This window comes from Adiantum capillus-veneris, chromosome 28, assembly GCF_014529385.1.
Source record: "Adiantum capillus-veneris isolate H3 chromosome 28, ASM1452938v2, whole genome shotgun sequence".
NCBI classification, from domain to species: domain Eukaryota; kingdom Viridiplantae; phylum Streptophyta; class Polypodiopsida; order Polypodiales; family Pteridaceae; genus Adiantum; species Adiantum capillus-veneris.
The window spans coordinates 98360449-98384374 of NC_140958.1; the positions used below are offsets into that span (position 1 = coordinate 98360449).

General features: G+C 44.6%; 1 protein-coding gene across 6 annotated transcripts in view; it reads right to left on the reverse strand.

Annotated features, from left to right (window-relative positions):
* Positions 1 to 23926, reverse strand: part of LOC147420955 (polypyrimidine tract-binding protein homolog 1-like) — a 61447-nt gene that overhangs the window by 19036 nt on the left and 18485 nt on the right. For 3 of the 6 annotated variants that reach the window (XM_086504381.1, XM_086504382.1, XM_086504383.1), the window contains 3 exons: positions 3881 to 4090; positions 2909 to 2971; positions 2743 to 2816 (listed from right to left, as the gene is read on the reverse strand). In XM_086504381.1, coding sequence (XP_086360507.1) covers positions 2743 to 2816; positions 2909 to 2971; positions 3881 to 4090 — 347 coding nt within the window. The other 3 variants (XM_086504384.1, XM_086504385.1, XM_086504386.1) reach the window with 3 other exon arrangements.

Genomic DNA, 23926 nt, shown 5'->3' on the forward strand with positions numbered 1-23926 from the left:
CCAAACGGAACCCAGAAACTCAGCTTGGCCGAAGATCTCGTGCAGTGGGATGCACAAGAGGGGAGTTACTCTTCTTTGTCAACAGATGCCTCGATTTTGATACTAAAGTCACTGATGTCTCTTTGAGCTTCAGGGATACTGAGAGCTGACAGTATTCTACTAGATGACTTTATGAAATGGAATTCCTGATTATGATACTGATTTGTTCTTGACTTCTTGTGAGTGCAAGAACTGATAGCCGAAATGACTGCAGCATTTTGGTCTGATTGATCTCGAATAGACATGGTTGCAATAGGGGTTAGTCAATCGGACATCGATGAGGTCCGGATTGGACCTAGAAGTGATTGCTAGCTACATTGCCGATAAATCATGGTCTAAGATCCGAATGAATGTTGAATGTCATGTGATGTCCTGTGATGTCGTGTGATGTGACTGTCGATTTTTGTACATGTGCTAGATGTGTGTTCCTAGTACGTAGGTACTAGCAGTCAGTGTCTGCTAAGACGGTTTATGGCTTTTGTCGGTTTTGAGGCGTAATCGCGGTCGATTACAATGCTTTCAAGAGGGGGGTATGTCACAAAGTGATGACGTGGCGGACAGCAGAAACCCTAATTTCTGCCAGAAACCCTAAAATTCCTGCAAACCCTAAATTTTGCCAAAAACCCTAATTTTTGGAAATCGCGGAGGCGGCTTTTTTTTTTTTTTTTTAAATAAAAAAATTTTGGAAAATGATGAGCGACGCGAATTTTGCTTTTGCTTTTTTTTTTAAATAAAAAAAAGAGAAAAGACTCTCTAAGAGAGAGAGAGAACTGATGCTTTTGATTTTAAAAGCTTTTGGGGCTCTGCTTTTGGGCATCCTTTGTAACCTTTAAATTAGTGGTGAGGGCCTCACTTCTCAGAGGATCTGAACGCAGAGTCTGAGAGTGAAACCCTAACCGCTCTCTTGTACTTTGATGATTGATTAATACAAAAAGAAATACCGAAAGGGGCGCCAGTCTTTGGGGCCAATATCTCTAGGCACGGAACTCCGCCGGGCCAGTGCAAATCTATTGTGATCTGTGAATTGTTTTGAAGTGGTTATTTGGTGCTGTCGCGGTTGATTCTTGACTTGGAGTGTCCAAGTCTGTTACAGAGAAGAGGAGCGACTCCTGATGGGGCCCCAACCAACCCTCTCAAGGGCCCCCCACACTGTTGCCGATGGTATGTGCTTCAGATCGCGTAAATGGAATGTATACACAATGCAATACCTCAATGCAGACTCTACTCACTCGAATGATGACAATCACCTTGGTAACTCCTCTAGACAAAGCACCTCCGGGGCTGATTTGATGCACCTTGGGATCCTTCTTGATGTGGGATTGTGGATGGCCACCAAGGGTAGATTTGGGGCTGACTTGCGCTCCCAATGTGAGAGGAATGAAGGGCTGAAAGCTGGCTGCAAAAACGCAGCAGATCTCTCGCGTAAAGCAGGGCTGAAAACGCAGAACTCGATGACGGCAATGATGGGCAGTAATGTGAGCACTCAATGCCAGTGAGGAAATGGCCGAGGTGAGGCTTGATGGGTGTTGAACTTTGAAGTACTGGACCGCAACAGGAATAAGCAGCGTTAGCAGATCTTGCACCGCCTCGCCGGCGATGGGCTGAAAACTGAAAACGCTGGCCGGTGTTTTCAGCTTGCAAGAGCAGCCAGCGTTTTCAGATCCATGCCCTAGCGCTACTTCTTGGCAGCAGAGCAAGCCAGCGTTTTCAATTTTCAGCAGAGCAGCAACTGCCTCTGCAACTTACTTGAAAATGGGAGCTCTCCTACTCCCTTTGTAGGTAAGGTATAGGCCTTATAAATTTTTTAGGCCTGGGTAGGGCAAGTGTCCACCAGGTTTTCCAACAAATAAATCAATAAATTGATTTATTTAAAAATTGGTCCAGGTGTCTAGATTTCGATAAAACTGTTGTACATTTGCCGACCCAAGAATCCGATCGACGCGGGGAATGGCTTGTTGGATTCCTCTAACCTAGAACTACATGCAAGTCATGCCAGATGCCCACCGTAGTGTAATAACATCTGTCAAAACGCGTATACAAACCATTTATGCAAGAGGGTTCCAAAACTGGAAAACCTAATCCGATGGAATTGTCCGGACATGCAGGTCATGCGAGCAGGCTCACAAAATTGCCAGTACTAATCCTCCTAGGATTCTAGACATCCCTATCTAGGAAGAAGGGGAAAACTGGCTCTAAAAGTCGATGAAGCATGTCCACGTGGCACACAGAGCCATGTGCACATGACACTGCATTTACACACGCTGGTCCCCACACACAATCATGCACTCTCCCATTTTCGTTCCACACCCACATAGATTCGTCTATGCTTCCTTCGGTGCTATGCATAGTCACAAGGGACGAGTCCCAAGGAGTGGGGACGGGGGGCGGGGCTCAAATGGATTGTGTAAAAAAGAGGGTGGGACGGCAAGTGGGGACGGGAAGCCCAAAAATGGGCATCCCCTGTGACTATGGTGCTATGCCCCTTGCTCCCAGTAGCACCTCATGGGGATGGAGGGAGACTCGGATGAGACCCCCTAAACTGACCCCGTAGAGTCCATCATTCGATTCTTTCTTTTGCAGAAGGAGAAAATAGGTAAGTAGGTGCGCAGACATTGAAATTTATTTCAATATTTGTCAAGTGTCCATGTCTTCAATAGGTATGTGTATAGATGAAACTTCAAATTGAGAGAGGATTGTGCTCACCTGGGAATACTTCTGCCATCTAAAGCTGACCTTGCTGAAGAAGCAGTATCAACATCACTAAATTGCACAAGAGCCTGCAAAAAGTGTTGAATTGACATGAACAAATCACAATTTATAGATAAGTGCACAATAAAAGAGAATAGGAGATACAAGAAACATAAACAACCTGAAATCCTGCTGTCTTTTCAAATGTTGCGATCTTTTGAACAAAGCCAAAAGCAGAGAATACCTGCACCAAAGCAAGTCACCTTACAGCGCATGTATGCATGAGATAGTAAAACATATAAAACAACTTGAAACACTCTTGCAATGCAAGGTGATTATGAATCAAACTTTGAAATTATCTCTGGAAAATCAATTGTGACAAAAAAACATCAAAATCAAGTCAAAATACTCCCTATGCTCAAGGTAGAAAGGCCCAACAGAGCAAAAGCTAAATCAAGTATGAGACAGGCAGGCTTTCTGTAGTTCAATAAGAGCAGAAGTCTAGCCAGATACAGTCAAAAAGAGTGTCAACAATACTGTTAACAACAAAAGAAATCGCCCTAATACATAAAATCACACAATACAAGGAAAGAAGCTAGAAACAAAAAAAGGGTCAGCAAAGCACTACAAATTTATACTAACTCCAATGATCGACAGGACTAAACAAAAAAGTAAGCAAGAGTGTGATACGAATGGTCCAAATAACGCAAGGCTTCCATCAGACTTACAGTCAGGAGGGCTTTTTGCAAAGATATCCACCTGAAGCTATTAATAAAAAGAATTACTCTCATCATGAAGAAAGGGTTGAGAGAAGGAAAAGGTTGAGAAGAGAGTTTAAGCAGAAAGGGAATGAAACAAACACACATGCGCTTCCTTCCATGGAGGAGTCTGCCAATCGAAGATGTGTCCGAAACATGGACCTGCTGATGCATGCAGCGGATTGTTAAACAAAAGCCAAACATGATATACAGTCATTGCTTAAATAACTGAAAAGCACAAGACAAACCCAGTTAAAAAGCTTCCAGCTGCAATTAATATGTTTTGATGTACAATCAGATGGATACCACTCAAGGTCTCATTTCAAAGACACAATCATCTTGTAGCCTCTATGTTTACTACAGAACATATCAAAACAACTTCATCAATGACTTACCAAGTGCAGAACATCAATGCTAACATCACCCGCCTCTACACCCTCAAATGTCACCAACAGAACATTGCTGGGGACATCTCCAGAACTTTTATTATTGACAATCTCTTGCCTGTTCGAGTATTGCACGTATACTGTCTTGCTTCTGATTTGAGCTGGTTCAGAAGAGGATGCATAATAAGAAACCATTGATATAGCCTGGTTCAAGTCCGCCTACACTCAAACACACGGACAACGTAAGTGTGTAATAAGAGCCAGAGGACTGTCATAAAGAACCGGACCTAATAGCTGTATAGATTTCAATTGTATAATGATCAAAACTTTCCTCCTTCATACCCAACAAAATTTTGATTCTCTCTCTCTCTCTCTCTCTCTCTCTCTCTCTCTCTCTCTCTCTCTATATATATATATATATATATATATATATATATAATTTTTTTAATTTAATTAATTAATTAATTAATTATCTATTTATTTATTTTTATTTACTTATTTATTTATTTATTTATTGCTCTCTATGGAGGATGCCATTCAAAAATGCCAGGAAGAAATGAGCGAGTACATCAACAAGATTAATCGCCACCTTCTAGGTACTATATAGGTGCTCGACGAGCTCCTATCAGCCCAGGAAAGCACGATACATACACTTGAGGACCGTGTGAAAGCCCAAGATGAGGAGATCGCACTACTCAAGAAAGAGCTTGCAGAGGTGCGATCGCAAAATGTCCTCGAAGAGGGAGAGCTACAACCCTCAGTAGCTGAAGAGCTCAACACGATTAAAGAACAAGTGCGGGCCATCAAAGAAGGTGAGGAGCAACAAAAAGAAACGACAACCTCATGGGTAGATGTCACACAAAGACCCAACAAAAAGCAGACGAGGCCGAGAAATGGATAGAGATTGTCAAGAAAGGAAAGGGCAAGGAAATAACCCCCACACCAACCATCATTAACCTGACACTAGAAGAGGAGCAAAGGAGACGTGTGCAGGCCTTGCACGTAAGGATATGTGGCCTCAAAGACCAAAATAATGTGGATGAAGAGGTGAAAGAACTCATGACTATGGTGGGGGTTAATGAGCAAACACATATGAGGGCTTGGAGAGTGTTGCTAAATTGGCTTTATCTGACAGAAAAATAATTCTAAATGAATTATTGGAATTTTAAGTGAGAGGGTTTTTCTCACTGGAGACATCCGAGTACAGAGTATTCCTACTGCGTCATTCAAAGTAATGACAGGAGCACTGTGAACAGGAATATCTGTAAGTCCACCAGGAACGTGTACTTTTGATGCGTCTGTAACAAACTGTTGACGTGTCAAAGCCTACAGAATGGAGCCAACTTACACATGTGGCCGAGGGGCCTAAACCCTAAGAAGAACAAGTAACAGAAGAAGTCCTACCAACTTATGGAGACCCCGTCCGATGGGACCCCAAGTGACAAAAATTACAATAAAGCAGGACCTGTACACACACGCGCAAAAATTGATGACGTGGCAGATTTTCGAAAATTGAGCTGGCATGATGACATGGCAGGCTGTACGGATTTCCGCGTTTTGCGTTGGCTCATGACGTGGCAGGTTGTACGGATTTCCATAAATTACACTCGCAGCTTTTGGCATTGCTTTTTGGACCGCTTTTCAAGCCAAGGGCCTTTAAATATGAGGCTAGGGCTCATTCTCTGGCATGCTTCCTGAAGAAGGTGCTGAATCTGGAGTACCGGCTTGTACTGTGTTGATGCAATATAAAGAAATACCGAAAGGGGTGCCAAGGTTTGGGGCCACACTCTCTGGGATGGAATTCCGCCACTCCGTGTCACGTGTCGTCTCTCTCTCTCTCTCTCTCTCTCTCTCTCTCTCTCTCTCTCTCTCTCTCTCTCTCTCTCTCTCTCTCTCTCTCTCTCTCTCTCTCTCTCTCAATTCAGTTGTTATTGAAGTGCTAAAACTCTATTTAGTCTGTTCTTTTCTATTGGCACGTGGTGCCTGCCTTGTGACAGCGTCACATCGGATGGGTGACAGGGAGCATTGGGAAGAAGTATTCGACCATCCGGGAACGGACATCTCTGATGCGTCATAGGATGGGTGACATAGAGCATCATGAAGGAGATTGTACCGTAAGTTCGGTAGAAAAGGACTAGGTGATGGGTATTCCTAATGCGTCACAAGGTGGGTGACGGGTGCATTGGAAAGGGGATATCCATAGTCGAGAGGAAATTCCGAACTGTGTTGGAATTGTGCACAAGGAAAAGCAAGCACTTGAATGAAGATGGGTTCAGAGAAAACTTTGAGGAAAAACAGATGCTTTCTGAGAAAGCGGGATTGCTTTTTGGGGAAAGCAGATGCTTTCCTGCGAAGAAGTCTATGTTTGCATTGCAACTGTGCACGTGATTGAATCCAGGGACGCCTGGGAAGTGCTGTGAAAGCATTGTTTTTAACTTGTAAGGTTTTATTGAGTTTTTGGACAGATTCATACCATTTTTAAAGGTGACCGACCGCCCACTTATTAGCCTATGATTAAAGAAAGCAGTACAAACCAGCCAGCGATTTTTCTCTCTTTTTTTGGCAGAGCAACGCACCACCCAAAAAAAAAAAGAAAAAAAACCGGCCGCGATCTCTACGCGAGCAACCAATGCTCTGCTATCTTTGCCGTGGCCAGGGAGCTATAAAAGCATCACACACTCTCTTCGAGAGAGGAGATCAGTTCTTGCAAGAAGAAGATGCTACTGCAGATTTCATCTGCAAAGAAGACGTTGCTGGTGATGCCCATGGCTGCCCCAAGTGTACCAGATGTCGCCAAGACCCAGTGCGCGAGTTCCCTCGCGAAGAAGTGCCTACGGAGTGTGTTTCCATCGCGACAAGTTGCTGTTTTTCTCTGTTTTCAGCCCATAAACGTCGTAGACGGGACTGATTTACGAGAAGGAACTTGAGAACGCACCTCTTTTGTGTGTAGAATTGGAAGAGAGGATTTCTATGTAGAGATCTCTTCAGAGGAATTGCTTTTCGAGAACCAAGTTGCATTTCGACCGTCGAGCTTTGAAGGTAACGATTTTCATGTTATGATCTCTAAGCATTTGTTGCAGGTGTACTTCCTCTTAGTGAGGGAGGAGGCGCAGAGGAAGGCATGAGCCTCTGCAAGATAAAAGCGCTCTGAGGAACTAGAGCCAGATCAGCCCAAGGGTTTCGTTGTAACAAACTGCTGACGTGTCAGCCTAAAGAATGGAGCCAACTTACAGATGTGGCCGAGGGGCCTAAACCCTAAGAAGAACAAGTAACAGAAGAAGTCCTACCAAGTTATGGGGACCCCGTTCGATGGGGCCCCAAGTGACAGAAAGGAAGAAAATAAAGCAGGATCCGGACACACTCAAAAACTGATGACGTGGCAGATTTTCGAAAATTGCGCTGGCATCATGACGTGGCAGGCTATACAGATTTCCGTGTTTTGCGTTGGCTGATACATGATAGGCTATACGGATTTTCGTAAATTACGTTGGCAGCTTTTGGCATTGCTTTTTGGACCAGAAGCTTTTGAGTTTTAAAGGCTTTTTACTATAACTGCTTTTCAGGCCAAGGGCCTTTAAATATGAGGCTAGGGCTCATTCTCTGGCATGCTTCCTAGAGAAGGTGCAGAGTCTGGAGTACCGGCTTGTACTGTGTTGATGTAATATAAAGAAATACCGAAAGGGGCGCCAAGGTTTGGGGCCAATACTCTCTAGGGTGGAATTCCGCCACTCCGTGTTGCGTGTTGTCTCTCTCTCTCTCTCAGTTCAGTTGTTATTTGAAGTGCTTAAAGTTGTTCAGTCTGTTCTTTTCTATTGGCACGTGGTGCCCATCTTGTGACATTCGTACCCAAGTTGGAAGTAGATCCACAGATCCGAGAGTGGTAGACTCTCAAGATGTGATCTGGAAGTTAAAATTCTCAAGGGAAGGACTTCGTGTCCAAGAAAGCAGAGTTATTCTGCAAGAAGAGGACTTTGGAAATAGAGTCAGAAAAGAGTTGTAGGGATGCCATGCCCTGAGTCTAGAAGGCGAGATCCCGAGGAGAGAACCTTGATTCTCGAGGAATTGGAATAAGGAACGGAAGTTCCTTGGAATAGGGTTTTGCCCTAGGAATAGGAAGCCGAGGCTTCCGAGAACCATCAAGTTTTATTCTAGAACGAATGTGGTAATACGTTCGATTCAAGTGCTTGTATAGACTTCTCCTCAGTAATAAAGATACTATTATAGGAGGGGGACTAGCCCATCTTCTAGTCCCCAGTACAGTGTCGATCTTCTCACTCTCTCTATCTATTTTTCTCTATATCCTCTGGCTTCAGTAATAAGTGATAAATCCTATTTATTCGAATGTATTTTATATTGATATGCGCTTCCGCTTGTGGACAGAGAGTGGGCAATAAGAAAAGTGGGAGCAAGGGGGAAACCTCGACGGAAAGGGCACTCATCCTCCGTTTCCCCTCCATGGAAGCGAAGGACTTCTTGAAGAAGAGACCGACTTTAAAGACAAGCATCTTTCTTGGAGATGACCTCACCCTCTCGCAGATTCCTCATATGCAAGAGGTAATGCCGGAAATTAGAGCGGCAAGGGACAAAGGAAAGATTACTTTTTACCGTGATGGAAGGGTGGTGATATTGGAGCGACGCTCCACATGACGGTGCGAGACCTATGGGACCACACTAAAGATGGCAGCCTGGAATTGTAATGGGTCACTCCGTCTTGATGTAGGTGCCTTTGAGAATAGTTTCACTGGGGGAGACATCATTTTCTATTCTGAGACACATCAAGCCCCTGGGCAGTCCATGCCATAGGTGAGCGGATATAGATGGGAGACCGCTTGCAGACAGGAGACTAGATCAGAGCATCGAGGACGAGGCTCAGGGGGAGTGGCAGTTTTATTCGAGGCGTTGCAGCCATTGATATATATAGCGCACAGGGATGAGCGGGCTAGATACATGTGGGTGAGGCTAAGGGCAGAGATAGGCAAATACCTCTACATTGCTATTTGTTATTTTCCTCCTAGTACATCAGTATATGCACCACGTAGAGGACAGTCCCCCTTTGCTATTTTGGATAATGACATGGGAGTTTTCCAGGGATGGCGATATCATTATACAAGGGGACTTCAATGCTAGGACTGCCCATCACCAGACAGTATTCTATGATACTTCTGAGGAGATGCTTAGGGAGTTGGATGCTTAGGAAGATGCTTAGGACTTCAATGCTAGGACTGCCCATCACCAGACAGTATTCTATGATACTTCTGAGGAGATGCTTAGGGAGTTGGATGTTACAGAGATGGGCTTATCCAGACTATCACAGGATGAGGAGTACACTGAGTATAGCAGATACTTGATAGATATGGGAACTACACATGGATTGGCCATTTTGAATGGCATATAGAGATTTTCTACATCTGGAGGTTTTACATGCTTTCCACATCGGCATGGTGCTAGTACAGTGGATTATGTTATGGCCCAATCAGGTCTCATCCCATTCTTTCAAGATTTCATGGTGGGCAATAGGCCAGTTGGAGTAGCAATTGATCATGCTATATTTCTTTCACTCTTACGTTTCAGTTAAGCACGGCTCCTTTAGGAGAGGTCCCCACACACACTCGGTATACCTTCGTGAGGGAGACGGATTCTGTGTATATGGATGAGATATATAGGCAGCTATGCACTCCAGAGCCGGGACGGCCACTAGATGAACTCACTCACATATTGATAGAGAAGCTCCATGATACAGCATCAAAGGCATACCCCCACAACCAGCCTACACGGAGACGATCTGGGAGAGCATGCCCCAGAACAGTTGGTATAATGAGGAGTGTAGAGAGACGAGGATCAAACTACAAAGGAAAGTGCTCATGGATATTACCACACAGACAGTCACGGATTATCTTTCGTCTGTTAGGTGCAGCAGAATGAATGTTTGCGCTTTGCTCAAGATGAGTACTTTGAACCATACTCAAGGTTCCTTTTGTTCTTATGGAAGAAGGTAGAGCCTTCCCTTCTTAATGAGAGAATGCTATGATCACAAACAAAGTGAATGGACATTGTACGTGCAAGTGTATGAGACTGAGAGATAAGGAGAGAAGAGAATACGACACCAGAGACGTAAAACCCTCCTCCAAAGGCTTTGAAGGCCCCACTCTCGTCGGCGAGAGTGGGGCCGCATGTGACTGATGCAAGTCTAGGCTATGTTGGTGATGACGACGGGGATGACGACACCGACACTAGGGCTGAAATCTGCAATCTTTTATCTACTGTCCAAAAACGCTATGGGCTGAAATCTGCGGCTAGTCCAAAAACGCTGATTTTGGGGGCTGTTTCTATAGGTCTTTGTCGCTGAAAATCTGCAGGTTTAGGGCTGAAAACTGAGGTTCTTAAGGGCTGAAACTGAGGGTCTTTCCGGGCTGAATCTACTACTCTTTAGGGGCTGAACTTGGTCTTTCTACTGCTGAAAATCGCCAGGGCTGAAGACTGCAAAGGCTGAAATCTGCAAACGCTAGGGTTGGAGCTCTGCAAAAGCGCTAACTGATGGAATGTCTGTGGCAATGATGCTGAGGCAAAAACGCCACGCTGTGGAAGGCTAGGGATGGTCTTTGCTTGGAGGAAATCCACCAAGTTCTTGCTTGAGAAGTTGCCTGCTGAGCTTGGCTCCTGTTGCCTCTTCTGCCATTTAGTGCTAGTCTAGGTTTGCTTATACAAACTTACTCAATTTGTCACTTAAAAGTAATAAGTGAAAAATGTCAAAAATAGGGAAAATAGACTAAATGCACTGAAAAATTCCCCTGAAGGATTCTGATGGATTCTGATGGGAATGCTTATGATCATGCTGTGTGCAACCAGAGGATATGCATCTACACTAAGTGACTGGGCATGCACGGTCTACGAATAGACTCACAAAAGTGCCAGATCACTTCTAATCTAGACTGACTGGACTGACTGAACCCTTGTCATGTTGTAGCTTGTCCACGGACACATAGGGTTGGATGTGTCACGTGACATCCCCTCCTTTTCAAAGTGAGGTGCTGGTACCGAACTTTATGGCGTCGAGGGAGATCGCCAATAACATCCGGAATCCTGAAAGGGACTCTTCGCCGACCCACTCTGATGTGTGGGTCATGCGGTACTTGAACTTCATAAAGGTCTGCAAAGTCTTCTTCTTTGGGCCGCGCCGAAAGCGACACAAAGTCTTGTGTGGCTCCTTCAATGCTTCAACTTCGTCGAGTGTCATGCTTCTTTCTTCTTCAAGAATCTCCATGGCTGAAAATTCCAAACCATTTCCAACACAAAACCATGAACATACCTATTCCATGTAAAGTGAGTGGAAAAAATCTCGGCTTCCGAAAAGACTGTGCATGCAATGTAGATGAACAAATAGACGGAGTGCTAAACCGTTCACCACACACACGCAAACAATGAGATCGAATCTTTCTCTTATGATCGAAAGCAATCAACTGTGGCAAAACACAATGGAAATGCCGATGCTTGGTGCTCATACTTTCATGTGTTCGTTCTATGTCTATGTCATGCCAAGGAAGAGACATGGGATGTGACTTCCTTGAATGCATACTTTTCAGCTTTTCATGAATAATCCGCATACAACTGTGCTCATTCATGAGTGAAACGTGCTCAACGTACAATATGTCATGCCTTGGAAAAGGGATCACATAAAGACGCTGACTAAAATACAGGAAACGATCATGAATGAAACACTCGTACAATGCGTGCGTATCAATCATGCGAACACATAATACTTCCTGTCGGTTCTTCCTGAAGGGGTTCTTGGGACCTAGGCTCGAAAGCCAAGATCGGGTCTTCGTGATTGATCGTCTCTGCAATGAGGTTAGCTTCACTAGAGAAAGTATCAACTAACACATCATCCTTGTGAACAATCACATCATCTTCATGCAATTCATCATGCTTGTGAGACATCACATCTTGATCATGCAAATCATCATGCTCGTGAGAAATCACATCTTGATCATGCAAATCATCATGCTTATCATTATCATTCAAATCATCATCATGCTCATCCTTATCATCCAAATCATCATGCGTCTCATTGTCATTCAAATCATCATGTTTATCATCATCAATCAAATCATCATGCTTCTCATAATCATGCAAATCCTGTGTGTCGTGCTTTTGAGAAGAACAGACTGAGAGAGTCTCCGTCTCCTGAATCTCTTGCATCTGTGCCGGCACTTGAGAAAAGAGTTGCAAGAACTCTTGCAAGTGTCGGTCGCGCTGTTCTTGTCTTGCCTTTCTTATGCTTTGCTTTCTGCGTGTCTGCGTTCCATTTCTGCTTTTCTTTCTGCGTGTCTGCGATTCATTTCTGCCATTCTTCCTGCATTTCTTGCTTCACGTTCTAACTTCCTTTCCAGAAACATCTGATCCAAAGCCTCCATAGGAGTTAGTGCAATTATTGATGTAGATGGGGAAGGGGAAGGGTCGGAAAAACCTCCTGGTGGGGAAAATTCTTCTTCGCCTCTCTCATGCTCATCACCTCCAAGCGAAGTATCCATTCCACTTCGAGTGATGACCATTCTGAAGTCGTGGGTTCTTGTGGGTTCTTGTGGTCTTGGGTTCTTAAGTTCACGAGGAACTTGGGTTCTTGCGGGTCTTGAGGTTCTTGAGGCTTTCTTTCACTTGCAAACCGTGTTTGAGAAGGATCTTCTCTTCACCCGAGTTCTACTCCTTTCCGTGGACGCACCCCTTGGCGGCCTTGCGCTCACACCAAGGTTGCTTTTTCCCACCTCACGTCGATTGGCCAGCCGCTAAGTGCACGATCCACTCTCAATGAGTGAAAAGAGGACAAGAGGAGGCTGGACAAGCCCTTCTTTCCTGGGATTCATGTCACTCTTCAAAAACACGATTAGGAATCGACACGCCCAAGCAAACTTAGGTTCGTGCGACCTCAACAAGCAAAAAAAAATAAAAAATTCTTGTGATTCTAGTGGTTCTTTCCTTGAGTGATACAGAACACTGCCAAAGCTCTGATACCAATGTTAGGTGCAGCGGAATGAATGTTTGTGCTTTGCTCAAGATGAGTGCTCCGAACTGTGCTCAAGGTTCTTTTTGTTCTTATGGAAGGTAGAGCCTTCCGTTCTTAATGAGAGAATGCTATGATCACAAACAAAGTAAATGGACATTGTGAATGCAAGTGTATAAGACTGAGAGATAAGGAGAGAAGAGAATACGACACCAGAGACGTAAAACCCTCCTCCAAAGGCTCTGAAGGCCCCACTCTCGTCGGCGAGAGTGGTCTACTTTTGAGTGCACAAACTGGTACATGTGACTGATGCAAGTCTAGGCTATGTCGGTGATGACGACGAGGATGACGACACCGACACAAGGGCTGAAATCTGCAATCTTTTATCTGCTATCCAAAAACGCTATGGGCTGAAATCTGCGGCTAGTCCAAAAACGCTGATTTTGGGGGCTGTTTCTGTAGGTCTTTGTCGCTGAAAATCTGCAGGTATAGGGCTGAAAACTGAGGTTCTTAAGGGCTGAAACTGAGGGTCTTTCCGAGCTGAATCTGCTACTCTTTAGGGGCTGAACTTGATGGTCTTTCTACTGCTGAAAATCGCCAGGGCTGAAGACTACAAAGTTTGAAATCTGCAAACGCTGGGATCCAAAAACGCTAGGGTTGGAGCTCTGCAAAAACGCTAGCTGATGGGGTTTCTGTGGCGATGATGCTGAGGCAAAAACGCAAGGCTGTGGTAGGCTAGGGATGGTCTTTGCTTGGAGGAAATCCACCAAGTTCTTGCTTGAGAAGTTGCCTGCTGAGCTTGGCTCTTGTTGCCTCTTCTGCCATTTAGTGCTAGTCTAGGTTTGCTTATATACAAACTTACTCAATTTGCCCTACCTACTTTCCAACAAAAGTCACTTAAAAATAATAAGTGAAAATGTCAAAAATAGGGAAACTAGGCTAAATGCACTGGAAAATTCCCTTGAAGGATTCTGATGGGAATGCTTATGATCATGCTGTGTGCAACCAAAGGATATTACACTAAGTGATTGGGCATGCACGGTCTACGAATAGACTCACAAAAGTGCCAGATCACTTCTAATCTAGACTGACTGGACTCACTGAACCCTTGTTGTGTTGTAGCTTGTCCACGGACACAAGGTTGGATGTGTCACGTGACATCGTCGCCTAGTGCAACGAAAGAAAAGGGCTTATCTATCTCAGCTAGAGGGGGATCTGTATCAGCTATTTATGAGTCAAGACTTAGGCGAAGCATGGAAGCTATTCCATGAGCATTCACCACCACCAGCCGTCACCTCCACAGAGACATGGGGGGAATGTGTCACGTGCACATCTAACCCTATGTGTACGTGACAAGCTACTTCGTGAACTAGGGTTCAGTTCAATTCAATTAGCTTAGGAAGTGTTCTGGCACTTTTGTGAGTGTTCGCAGACCGTGCATGTCCAAGCACTTAGAGTGGATGCATATCCTCTGGTAGCACACAGCATGACCATCAGATTTCCGTCAAAACCCACGTGACACATCCAACCCTATGTGTCCGTGGACAAGGTATAGCATGATCAGGGTTCAGTCAATCCAGTCAAGTCTAGATTAGAAGTGATCTGGCACTTTTGTGAGTCTATTCGTAGATCGTGCATGCCCAGTCACTTAGTGTTTTGGTTGCACACAGCATGATCATCAGTATTCCCTTCAGAATCCATCAGATTTAGTCAGGGGAATTTTCCAATGCATTTAGCCTATTTTTGGTATTTTCACTTATTATTTTTAAGTGACTTTCCAACAAAAGTAGGTAGGGCAATGTTGCTAAGTTAATATATAAGCAAACCCAAGTTAGCACTTTCTGGCAGAAGAGGCAACAGGAGCATATGCTCAATAAGCACCTTCTCAGCAGAACCCCAGCAGTAGCCTTATTCCCCATCCTCGCCACACAGATTCCCCAGCGTTTTTAGCTTGCATCATCGTCGGAAGTCCTCTCAGCCCTGGCGTTTGCAGATCGCTGGCAACAGCACTAGATTCCCTAGCGTTTTCAAGTTGCCATCACCGGAGCTTCCCCAATTAGCCAACGTTTTTACTAACGCTCAGCCAACAGGTGAGCGTTTTTGGTTTTTAGTCTGTTTTGCAGCAGAAGACTCAGCATTTTCAGTATGCATAGGAGGTAGCATATTCAGCCCCATTGGTTGCAGAAGAACCCCCATTTTCAGCCATAAAAACGTGGCCAAAACAGTCATTTTCAACCACCCAAAACAGCCCAAAGATTTGCAAAACTTCAGTAGTTAGAAGACCACAGGTTTCAGCCTTAAAGTCGTCGTCGTCATCACCGTCATCGTCATCGGCATAGTCCAAGTTGCATCAGTCCATTGCATACGCATTGTACCACTTTGTGCAATCAATAAGTAGACCACTCTCGCCGACGAGAGTGGGGCCTTCCGAGGAGGGTTTTACAACGTCTCTGGTGTTGTATCTCTCTTCTCTCTTTCTCTCAGTCTCATACACTTGCACGCACAATATCCACTCATTTTGTTCGTGATCATAGCACTCTCCATAAGGAACGGAAGGCTCTACCTTCCATAAGAACTAAAAGGAACCTTGAGCACAGTTCGGAGCACTCATCTTGAGCAAAGCGCAAACAATCATTCCGCTGCACCTAACATTGGTATCAGAGCTTTGGTAGTGTTCTGTATCACTCAAGGAAAGAACCAGAAGATTTTTTTTTTTGCTTGTTGAGGTCACACGAACCCAAGTTCGCTTGGGCGTGTCGATTCCTAATCGTGTTTTGTTGAAGAGTGACAGGAATCCCAAGAAAGAAGGGCTTGTCCAGCCTCCCCTTGTGTCTCTTTTCACTCATTGAGAGCGGACCGTGCACTTAGCGGCCGGCCAATCAACGTGAGGTGGGAAAAAGCAACCTTGGTGTGAGCGCAAGGCCGTCAAGGGGTGCGCCCGCGGAAAAGAGTAGAACTCGGGTGAAGAGAAGATCCTTCTCAAACGCGATTTGCAAGCGAAAGAAAACCTCAAGAACCTCAAGAACCCAGACCCTCAAGAACCCAAGTTCCTCGTGAACTTAAGAACCAAAGATCATAGTGCATGGTCGTCACCCGAAGCGGGATGGATACTTCGCATACAGGTGATGAGCATGAGAGAGGCGCCGAAGATTTTTCCCCACCAGGAGACTTTTTCGACCCTCCCCCTTCGCCATCTACGCCACGAGTTGTACTAACTCCTATTGAGATGATGGTCAAGTCGATGTTGGACATGATGGCACAACAACAAGAAACGAATCGAGTTGCGTTGGCACAACTCGCAAGCAAAGCAGAACAACAAGAAGCTAAGGACCATGAACAAGCAGCTAAGGACCGCGAGCGTGACGAAAGAAATGCAAGATTTTCCGCACAACAAGAAGAAAATCGCCTTGCTTTAGAACGCAAACGCAACGCACGAAAAGAACGAAAAGAACTAAGAAAGGAGAAAGCGACAGCACGAAGCGTGGCCTTGGAGACCGAGCGTGAAGCTCAAAGAGAGCTACGCACTCAAGAATTGCTTCGACAAGTGCTAGCCTCGAAAACCGAACCACCCAAAGATCGTGGGAGTTTCTCAAGTGGTGCAAGCCACGACGCAGATTCCAACCATCCAGTCACAGAGAAGTTGACTTTCAATAACTATGATGGTAAGATGGATGCTACGGTTATTCATTCTTGGTTGCATCAATTTAATGCTTATTTTGCGACAACTAAGAAGACAGGAAATAGCAAAGTTTTGACGGCAGCTATGTACCTTGCCGGTGATGTCATCAATTGGTACCACGCATGGCAAGAGGCACAGTTAGCCGCGCACCTAGAGGAAGCCGACGGATTCACGTCCCTTTCCTTCAATTGGGTTGATTTCCAAGACAAGCTCAAGGCACGGTTTATGCCACCTCAGTACCTCACACGATTGAAGGACGATTGGCGCTCTCTCAAGCAAAATGGTATGCCACTCATGTCTTTGTGTTTTGCAGCTAGGCACTCAATTACGAAAATCGGATGATGAGCGCAAAGAGGCTTTTCTCTTTGGATTGGACGAGTATATCAAGTACGATGTCGAGGTTCTCGATCCAATCGATCTCAACAAGGCGGTAGCGATTGCTCTCGCACAAGAAATGAAGCACAACAAGGGAAAGCCCAAGGAGAACAAGACTTCCACAAGTACCTCGCAGACTTCTCAAAACCCTCAGAACGGTAAGAATGGTAACTCTTCTAACCAATCTTCCAACAGTCTCTCAGAATAGAATTCTCCCAATGAGTCTGAGGGTAAGGCTAACACAATTTCTAAACCTAAGCTTACTCCAGATGAAAAGGTAGCACAAGGAATTGTAGGAGGATACATCACGTCGGAAGAGCAAAGCACTTATTCTAAGGAAGGTCGTTGTTTTCATTGTCACATTAGGGGTCACATAAAAAGAACATGTCCTAAGCTTGAATCGAATGAATCTAAAGAATCCACAGAACTCACTTCCTCTGTCAATGCAATGAATGATAACACGAGTATGCCCCAAGTTTCTCAGGACCCTCCCATTGATGATTCCCTCATTAAATGTTATGGTCATACGTCCGGGCACCGTTCGGCGTTTTGTCATATTGTTTGACCCACGTAGTATGCATGATGTGATCAGTTCCTCTCTTGTTGAGAAAGCCCGCCTCGAAGTTAGTCCGAGATCTCCTATCGAGGTCTCTGGCTTTCGTCCCGGTATGCACGCGCTCATCACGGAGGAGTGCCTTGATGTGTTGTTTGCAATTCAACGGACTGCCTTCACTAGAAGATTTGTTGTTTCTCCTCTCTCCGGATGTGATATGATTTTGGGCATTCGATGGTTTCGTGATAATGAAGCTCTCATGGATTTTATGACTAACACTATAACTCTCAATGCCACAAGTGGTTCTCCTATTGTCATTCATGGAGAGGACATTGCTCATTCTCCATCTCTCATTGCTAATATGCAAGACAAGATTGAAAGGATTCAAGAAAAGGGGACTCTCTCAGTCTCTTTTTCTCCACACCATGACACACAGAATTTGCATGATTATGAGAAGCATGATGATTTGAATGATAATGATTTGCATGATGATTTGGATGACAATGACAAGTATGATGATTTGCATGATTCTTAGGTGCAGCGGAATGAATGTTGTATTTTCTCAAGATTAGTGATCTTTATTGCTCAAGGTTCCTTTTAGTTCTTACGGAAAGAGAGAGCTTTCCGTCTTATGGAGAGTGCTGTGATCACGAACAAAGTGAGTGGATTGTGCGTGCAAGTGAATGAGACTGAGAGAAGGAGAGAGAAGAGATATGACACCGAGAGCAGTGTGACATGAAACGTTTCGTGGTTTCGGCCGTTTCGGGGTTTCGAGGTTTTGAAACGTTTCGTTTCATAGCTCAAAAACATGAAACGGGTTTCATAAACGACATTAAATGATATATTAATAAAATATGATAAATATGTATACAATGTAGCACACATGACTCTAGACTTTAATGTTCACAAAAGAGAGAGAGACGTGCTCACTGCTTAGAAGCGACTTCAAGCGAGCACGATCAAAAAGATGTTCAGTATTGATGAAAGTTAAAACACAGCCACTAGTTTCATGAATCGTAACTGATGCATCATTGATTCATTTAGCAAAGCATTTCTATTGAACAAAGTTTCTGGAAAAAAAGCCCCAATTTTAAACGTTTCATAAAAAATGCCTGTCCGTTTCATGCGTTTCGGCAAAACGTTTCATAGGTTTCGGGGTTTCAAGGTTTCACCTGCATGAAACGCATTTTTATGTCACACTGACCGAGAGGTTGTAAAACCCTCGTCCAAAGGCCCCACTCTCGTCGGCGAGAGTGGTCTACTTTGATTGCACAAAGGTGTACAATGCGTATGCAATGGACTGATGCAATGGGACTATGCCGATGACGACGACTTGATGGCTGAAATCTGTGATCTCCTAATCGCTGAATTCGGGACTGTTTCGGTGGCTGAAAATGACTGTTTTGGCTGCGTTTTCTTGGGCTAAAGATGGGGGAACTTCTGCAACCAATCTGGGATGTATCTGCTACCTTGCTAAAGGCTGAAAATGCTGTGTATCTGCGGCAGGTTGGGGCTGAAAGTCAAAACGCTGCAGCAATGCAAAAACGCCAGCAAAAACGCTAGCTTGGCTGAAATTGCTGTCAAAACGCTGATTCTGCTGATGCTTTGCAATCCCAAAAACGACGGGCTTTGGAGGCTGCCTGAAGGGGGAACAAACGCTAGAAAGGGTTTGACTTGATGGCGATGGGCTGATGCTAAGAAAACGCTGAGGATGGGAACTGCTGAGAAGTTGCCTCTTGAGCGGGAAGCTCCTGCTGCCTCTTTTGCCAGAAAGTGCTAATTTGGGTTTGCTTATATATTAACTTCGCAAAATTGCCCTGCCTACTTTTGTTGGAAAGTCACTTAAAAATAATAAGTAAAAATAACCAATAAATAGGAAAATAGGCTAAATGCACTGGAAAATTCCCCTAACTGATGCTAATGGATTCTGATGGGAATTCCAATGATCATGCTGTGTGCAACCGGAGGATATGCATCTATGCTAAGTGACTGGGCATGCACGGTCTACAAATAGACTCACAAAAGTGCCAGATCATTGCTAGTCTAGACTTGACTGAACTGACTGAACCCTACTGTGGTGTAGCTTGTCCACGGACACATAGGGTTGGGATGTGTCACGTGACATCCCCTCCTTTTCAAATTGAGGTACTGGTACCGAACTGTATGGCGTCGAGGGAGATCGCCAACAACATCCGGAATCTTGGAAGGGACTTTCGCCGGCCCACTCTACTGTGTGGGTCAAGCGGTACTTGAACTTCATAACTGTCTGCAACGCTTGCTTCTTTGGGCCGCGCCGAAAGCAACACAAAGTCGTTTGAATCTCCTTTCTTGCATCAACTTCGTCTAGAGTCCTGCTTCTTTCGTCTTCAAGAATCTCCATGGCTGAAAATTCCTGAAACAAACCATTTCCAACACAAAACCATGAACATACCCATTCCATGTAAAGTGAAGAAAAAAAACTTCTCTAAAGACTGTGTATGCAATGTAGATGAACATAGAGACGGAGTGACAACCCATTCATCAAACACATGCAAACAATGAGATCGAATCTTTTCTGTTTGATCGAAATCAATCAACTGTGGAAAATCACAATGGAAATGCCCATGCTTGGTGCTCATAATGTCATGTGCTCTTTCGGAAACTGTGTCATGCCAAGGAAGAGACATAGAATGTGACTTACTTACATACAAACTTTTCAGCTTTTCATGAACAATCCGCATACATTCGTGCTCATCCATGATAGAAACGTGCTCAACATACAATATGTCATGCCTAGGAAAAGGGATCACATAACGATGCTGACTAAAATACAGGAAACCGTCACGAATGAAACACTCGAACAATGCGTGCGTATCAATTATGTGAACACATAATACTTCCTGTGAGGGTTCCTTGGACCAAGGCTCGAGAGCCAAGATCGGTTCTTCAAGAGCTAGAACATCTTCTTGCGGGGGATCTGTGGACCTTGACTCGAAAGCCAAGATCGATTCTTGGTGATTGATCGAATCTACAACGTGGTTAGCTTCGCTAGAAAAAGCATCAACTAACATATCATCCTTGTGAACAATCACATCTTGTTCAGGCAATTCATCATGCTTGTCTTTTTCATCCAAATCATTATCATTCAAATCATCATGCTTCTCATAATCATGCAAATCATGTGTATCATGCTGTGGAGAAAAAGAGATTGAGAGAATCTCCTTATCCCGAATCCTTTCAACCTGGTCCTGCATAGTAGCAATGAGAGATGGAGAAGAAGCAATGTCCTCTCCATGAATGACAATAGGAGAATCACTTTTGACATTGAGAGTTATAGTGTTGGTCAGAAAATCCATGAGAGCGTCATTATCACAAAACCATCGAATGCCCAAAATCATATCACATCCTGAGAGAGAAGAAACAACAAATCTTCTAGTGAAGGCAGTCTGTCTAATTGCAAATAACACATCAAAGCATTCCTCGGTGATGAGAGCGTCCATACCACGACGAAAGCCAGAGACCTCGATAGGAGATCTCGGACTAACTTCGAGGCGGGCTCTCTCAACAAGAGAGTAACTGACATCATGCATACTACCTGGGTCAAACAATATGACAAAACGGTGCCCCGACGTACGACCATAACATTTAATGAGAGAATCATCAATGGGAGGGTCCTGAGAAACTTTGGACACAATTGTGTTATCATTCATTGCATTGACAGATGTAGTGGGTGCTGTGGGTTCTTTAGATTCATTCGATTCAAGCTTAGGACATGTTCTTTTTATGTGACCCTTAATGTGACAATGAAAACAACGACCTTCTTTAGAATAAGTGCTTTGTTCTTGCGAAGTGATGTAACCTCCTACAATTCCTTGTGCTACCTTTTCATCTGGAGTAAGCTTAGGTTTAGCAATTGTGTTAGCCTTACCCTTAGATTCATTGGAAGAATTCTTTGATGAGATACTGTTGGTAGATTGGTTAGAAGAGTGATCATTCTTACCATTCTTACCGTTCTGAGGGTTCTGAGAAGTCTGCGAGGTACTTGTGGACGTCTTGTTCTCCTTAGGCTTTCCCTTGTTGTGCTTCATCTCCTGTGCGAGAGCAATCGCTACCGCCTTGTTGAGATCGATTGGATCGAATACCTCGACATCGTACTTGATATACTCGTCCAATCCAAAGAGAAAGGCCTCTTTGCGCTCATCATCCGACATGCGTAATTGGGTACCTAGCTGCAAAACACGATTAGAAAAAGACATAACCGGCGTACCATTTTGCTTGAGAGCGCGCCAATCGTTCTTCATCCGTGCGAGGTACTGAGGTGGCATAAACCGCGCCTTGAGCTTGTCTTGGAAATCAACCCAACTAAAAAAGAGGGGCATGAAATCGTCGGCTGCCTCTAGGTGCGCAGCTAGCTGTGCCTCTTGCCATGCGTGGTACCAATTAATGGCATCACCGGCAAGGTACATAGCTGTCGTCAAAACTTTGCTATTGCTTGTCTTCTTAGTTGTCGCAAAATAAGCATTAAATTGATGCAACCAAGAATGAATAACAGTAGCATCCATCTTACCGTCATACTTACTGAAAATCAACTTTTCTACAACTGGATGGTTGGAATCCGCGTCGTGGCTTACGCCACTTGACGAACTCCCCCAATCTTTGGTTGGTTCAGTCTTCGAGGTTAGGACTTGGGCAATCAATTCTTGAGTGCGTAGCTCTCGTCGAGCTTCACGCTCGGCCTCCAAAGCCAATCTACGAGCGGCACGATCGGCCTCCAATGCCGCGTTTCTTGCTGCCGCTTCCTCCTTCCTTAGTTCTTTTCTTTCTTTTCTTGCGTCGCGCTCGCGTTCTAAAGCAAGGCGCTTGTCTTCCTGTCTATCCATCATGGCCATCATCTGCTTCATCATTGCCTCCATAGGGTCTGGCGTAGATGGCGAAGGGGGAGGGTTAGAAAAACCTCTTGGTGGGGAGAATCCTTCGTCGTCTCTCTCATGCTCATCACCTCCAAGCGAAGTATCCATTCTGCTTCGAGTGATAATATCTGAAGTCGTGGGTTCTTGTAGGTTCGTGTGGGTTCTTGTGTTCTTAAGTTCACGAGGAACTTGGGTTCTTGGGGGTCTTGGTTCTTGAGGTTCTTGAGGTTTTCTTTCGCTTGCAAATCGTGTTGGAGAAGGATCTCTTAAATCTTGTGGTTCTTGTGGTTCTTTCCTTGAGTAATGCAGAACACTTCCAAAGCTCTGATACCAATGTAAGGTGCACGGAATGAATGTTGTATTTTCTCAAGATTAGTGATCTTTATTGCTCAAGGTTCCTTTTAGTTCTTAGGGAAAGAGAGAGCTTTTCGTCTTATGGAGAGTGTTGTGATCACGAACAAAGTGAGTGGATTGTGCGTGCAAGTGAATGAGACTGAGAGAAGGAGAGAGAAGAGATACGACACCGAGAGGTTGTAAAACCCTCCTCCGAAGGCCCCACTCTCGTCGACGAGAGTGGTCTACTTCGATTGCACAAAGGTGTACAATGCGTATGCAATGGACTGATGCAATGGGACTATGCCGAAGACGACGACGGTGATGATGACGACAACTTGATGGCTGAAATCTGTGATCTCCTAATCGCTGAATTCGGGACTGTTTCGGTGGCTGAAAATGACTGTTTTGGCTGCGTTTCCTTGGGCTAAAGATGGGGGAACTTCTGCAACCACTCTGGGATGTATCTGCTACCTTGCTAAAGGCTGAAAATGCTGTGTATCTAACGCTGCAGCAATGCAAAAACGCCAGCAAAAACGCTAGCTTGGCTAAAATTGTTGATGTCAAAACACTGATTCTGCTGATGCTTTGCAACCCCAAAAACGTTGGGCTTTGGGGGCTGCCTGAAGGGGGAACAAACGCTAGAAAGGGTTGGACTTGATGGCGGTGGCTGATGCTGAGAAAATGCTGAGGATGGGAACTACTGAGAAGTTGCATGTTGAGCGGGAAGCTCCTACTGCCTCTTCTGCCAGAAAGTGCTAACCTAACTTGGGTTTGCTTATATATTAACTTAGCAAAATTGCCCTACCTACTTTTGTTGGAAAGTCGCTAAAGTGAAAATAACCAATAAATAGGAAAATAGGCTAAATGCACTGGAAAATTCCCCTAACTGATGCTAATGGATTCTGATGGGAATTCCAATGATCATGCTGTGTGCAACCGGAGGATATGCATCTATGCTAAGTGACTGGGACTCACAAAAGTGCCAAATCACTGCTAATCTAGACTTGACTGAACTGACTGAACCCTGCTGTGGTGTAGCTTGTCCACGGACACATAGGGTCGGGATGTGTCACGTGAAAATGATCAAGATGTGATTTCTCACAAGCATGATGAGTTGCTTGAATATGGTGTGATTGTTCACAACGATGACGAGTGGTTGCAGATTCTCTTTTTCTTGCACTATAACCTTGTTGCAGATTCGATCAATCACGAAGGATCGATCTTGGCT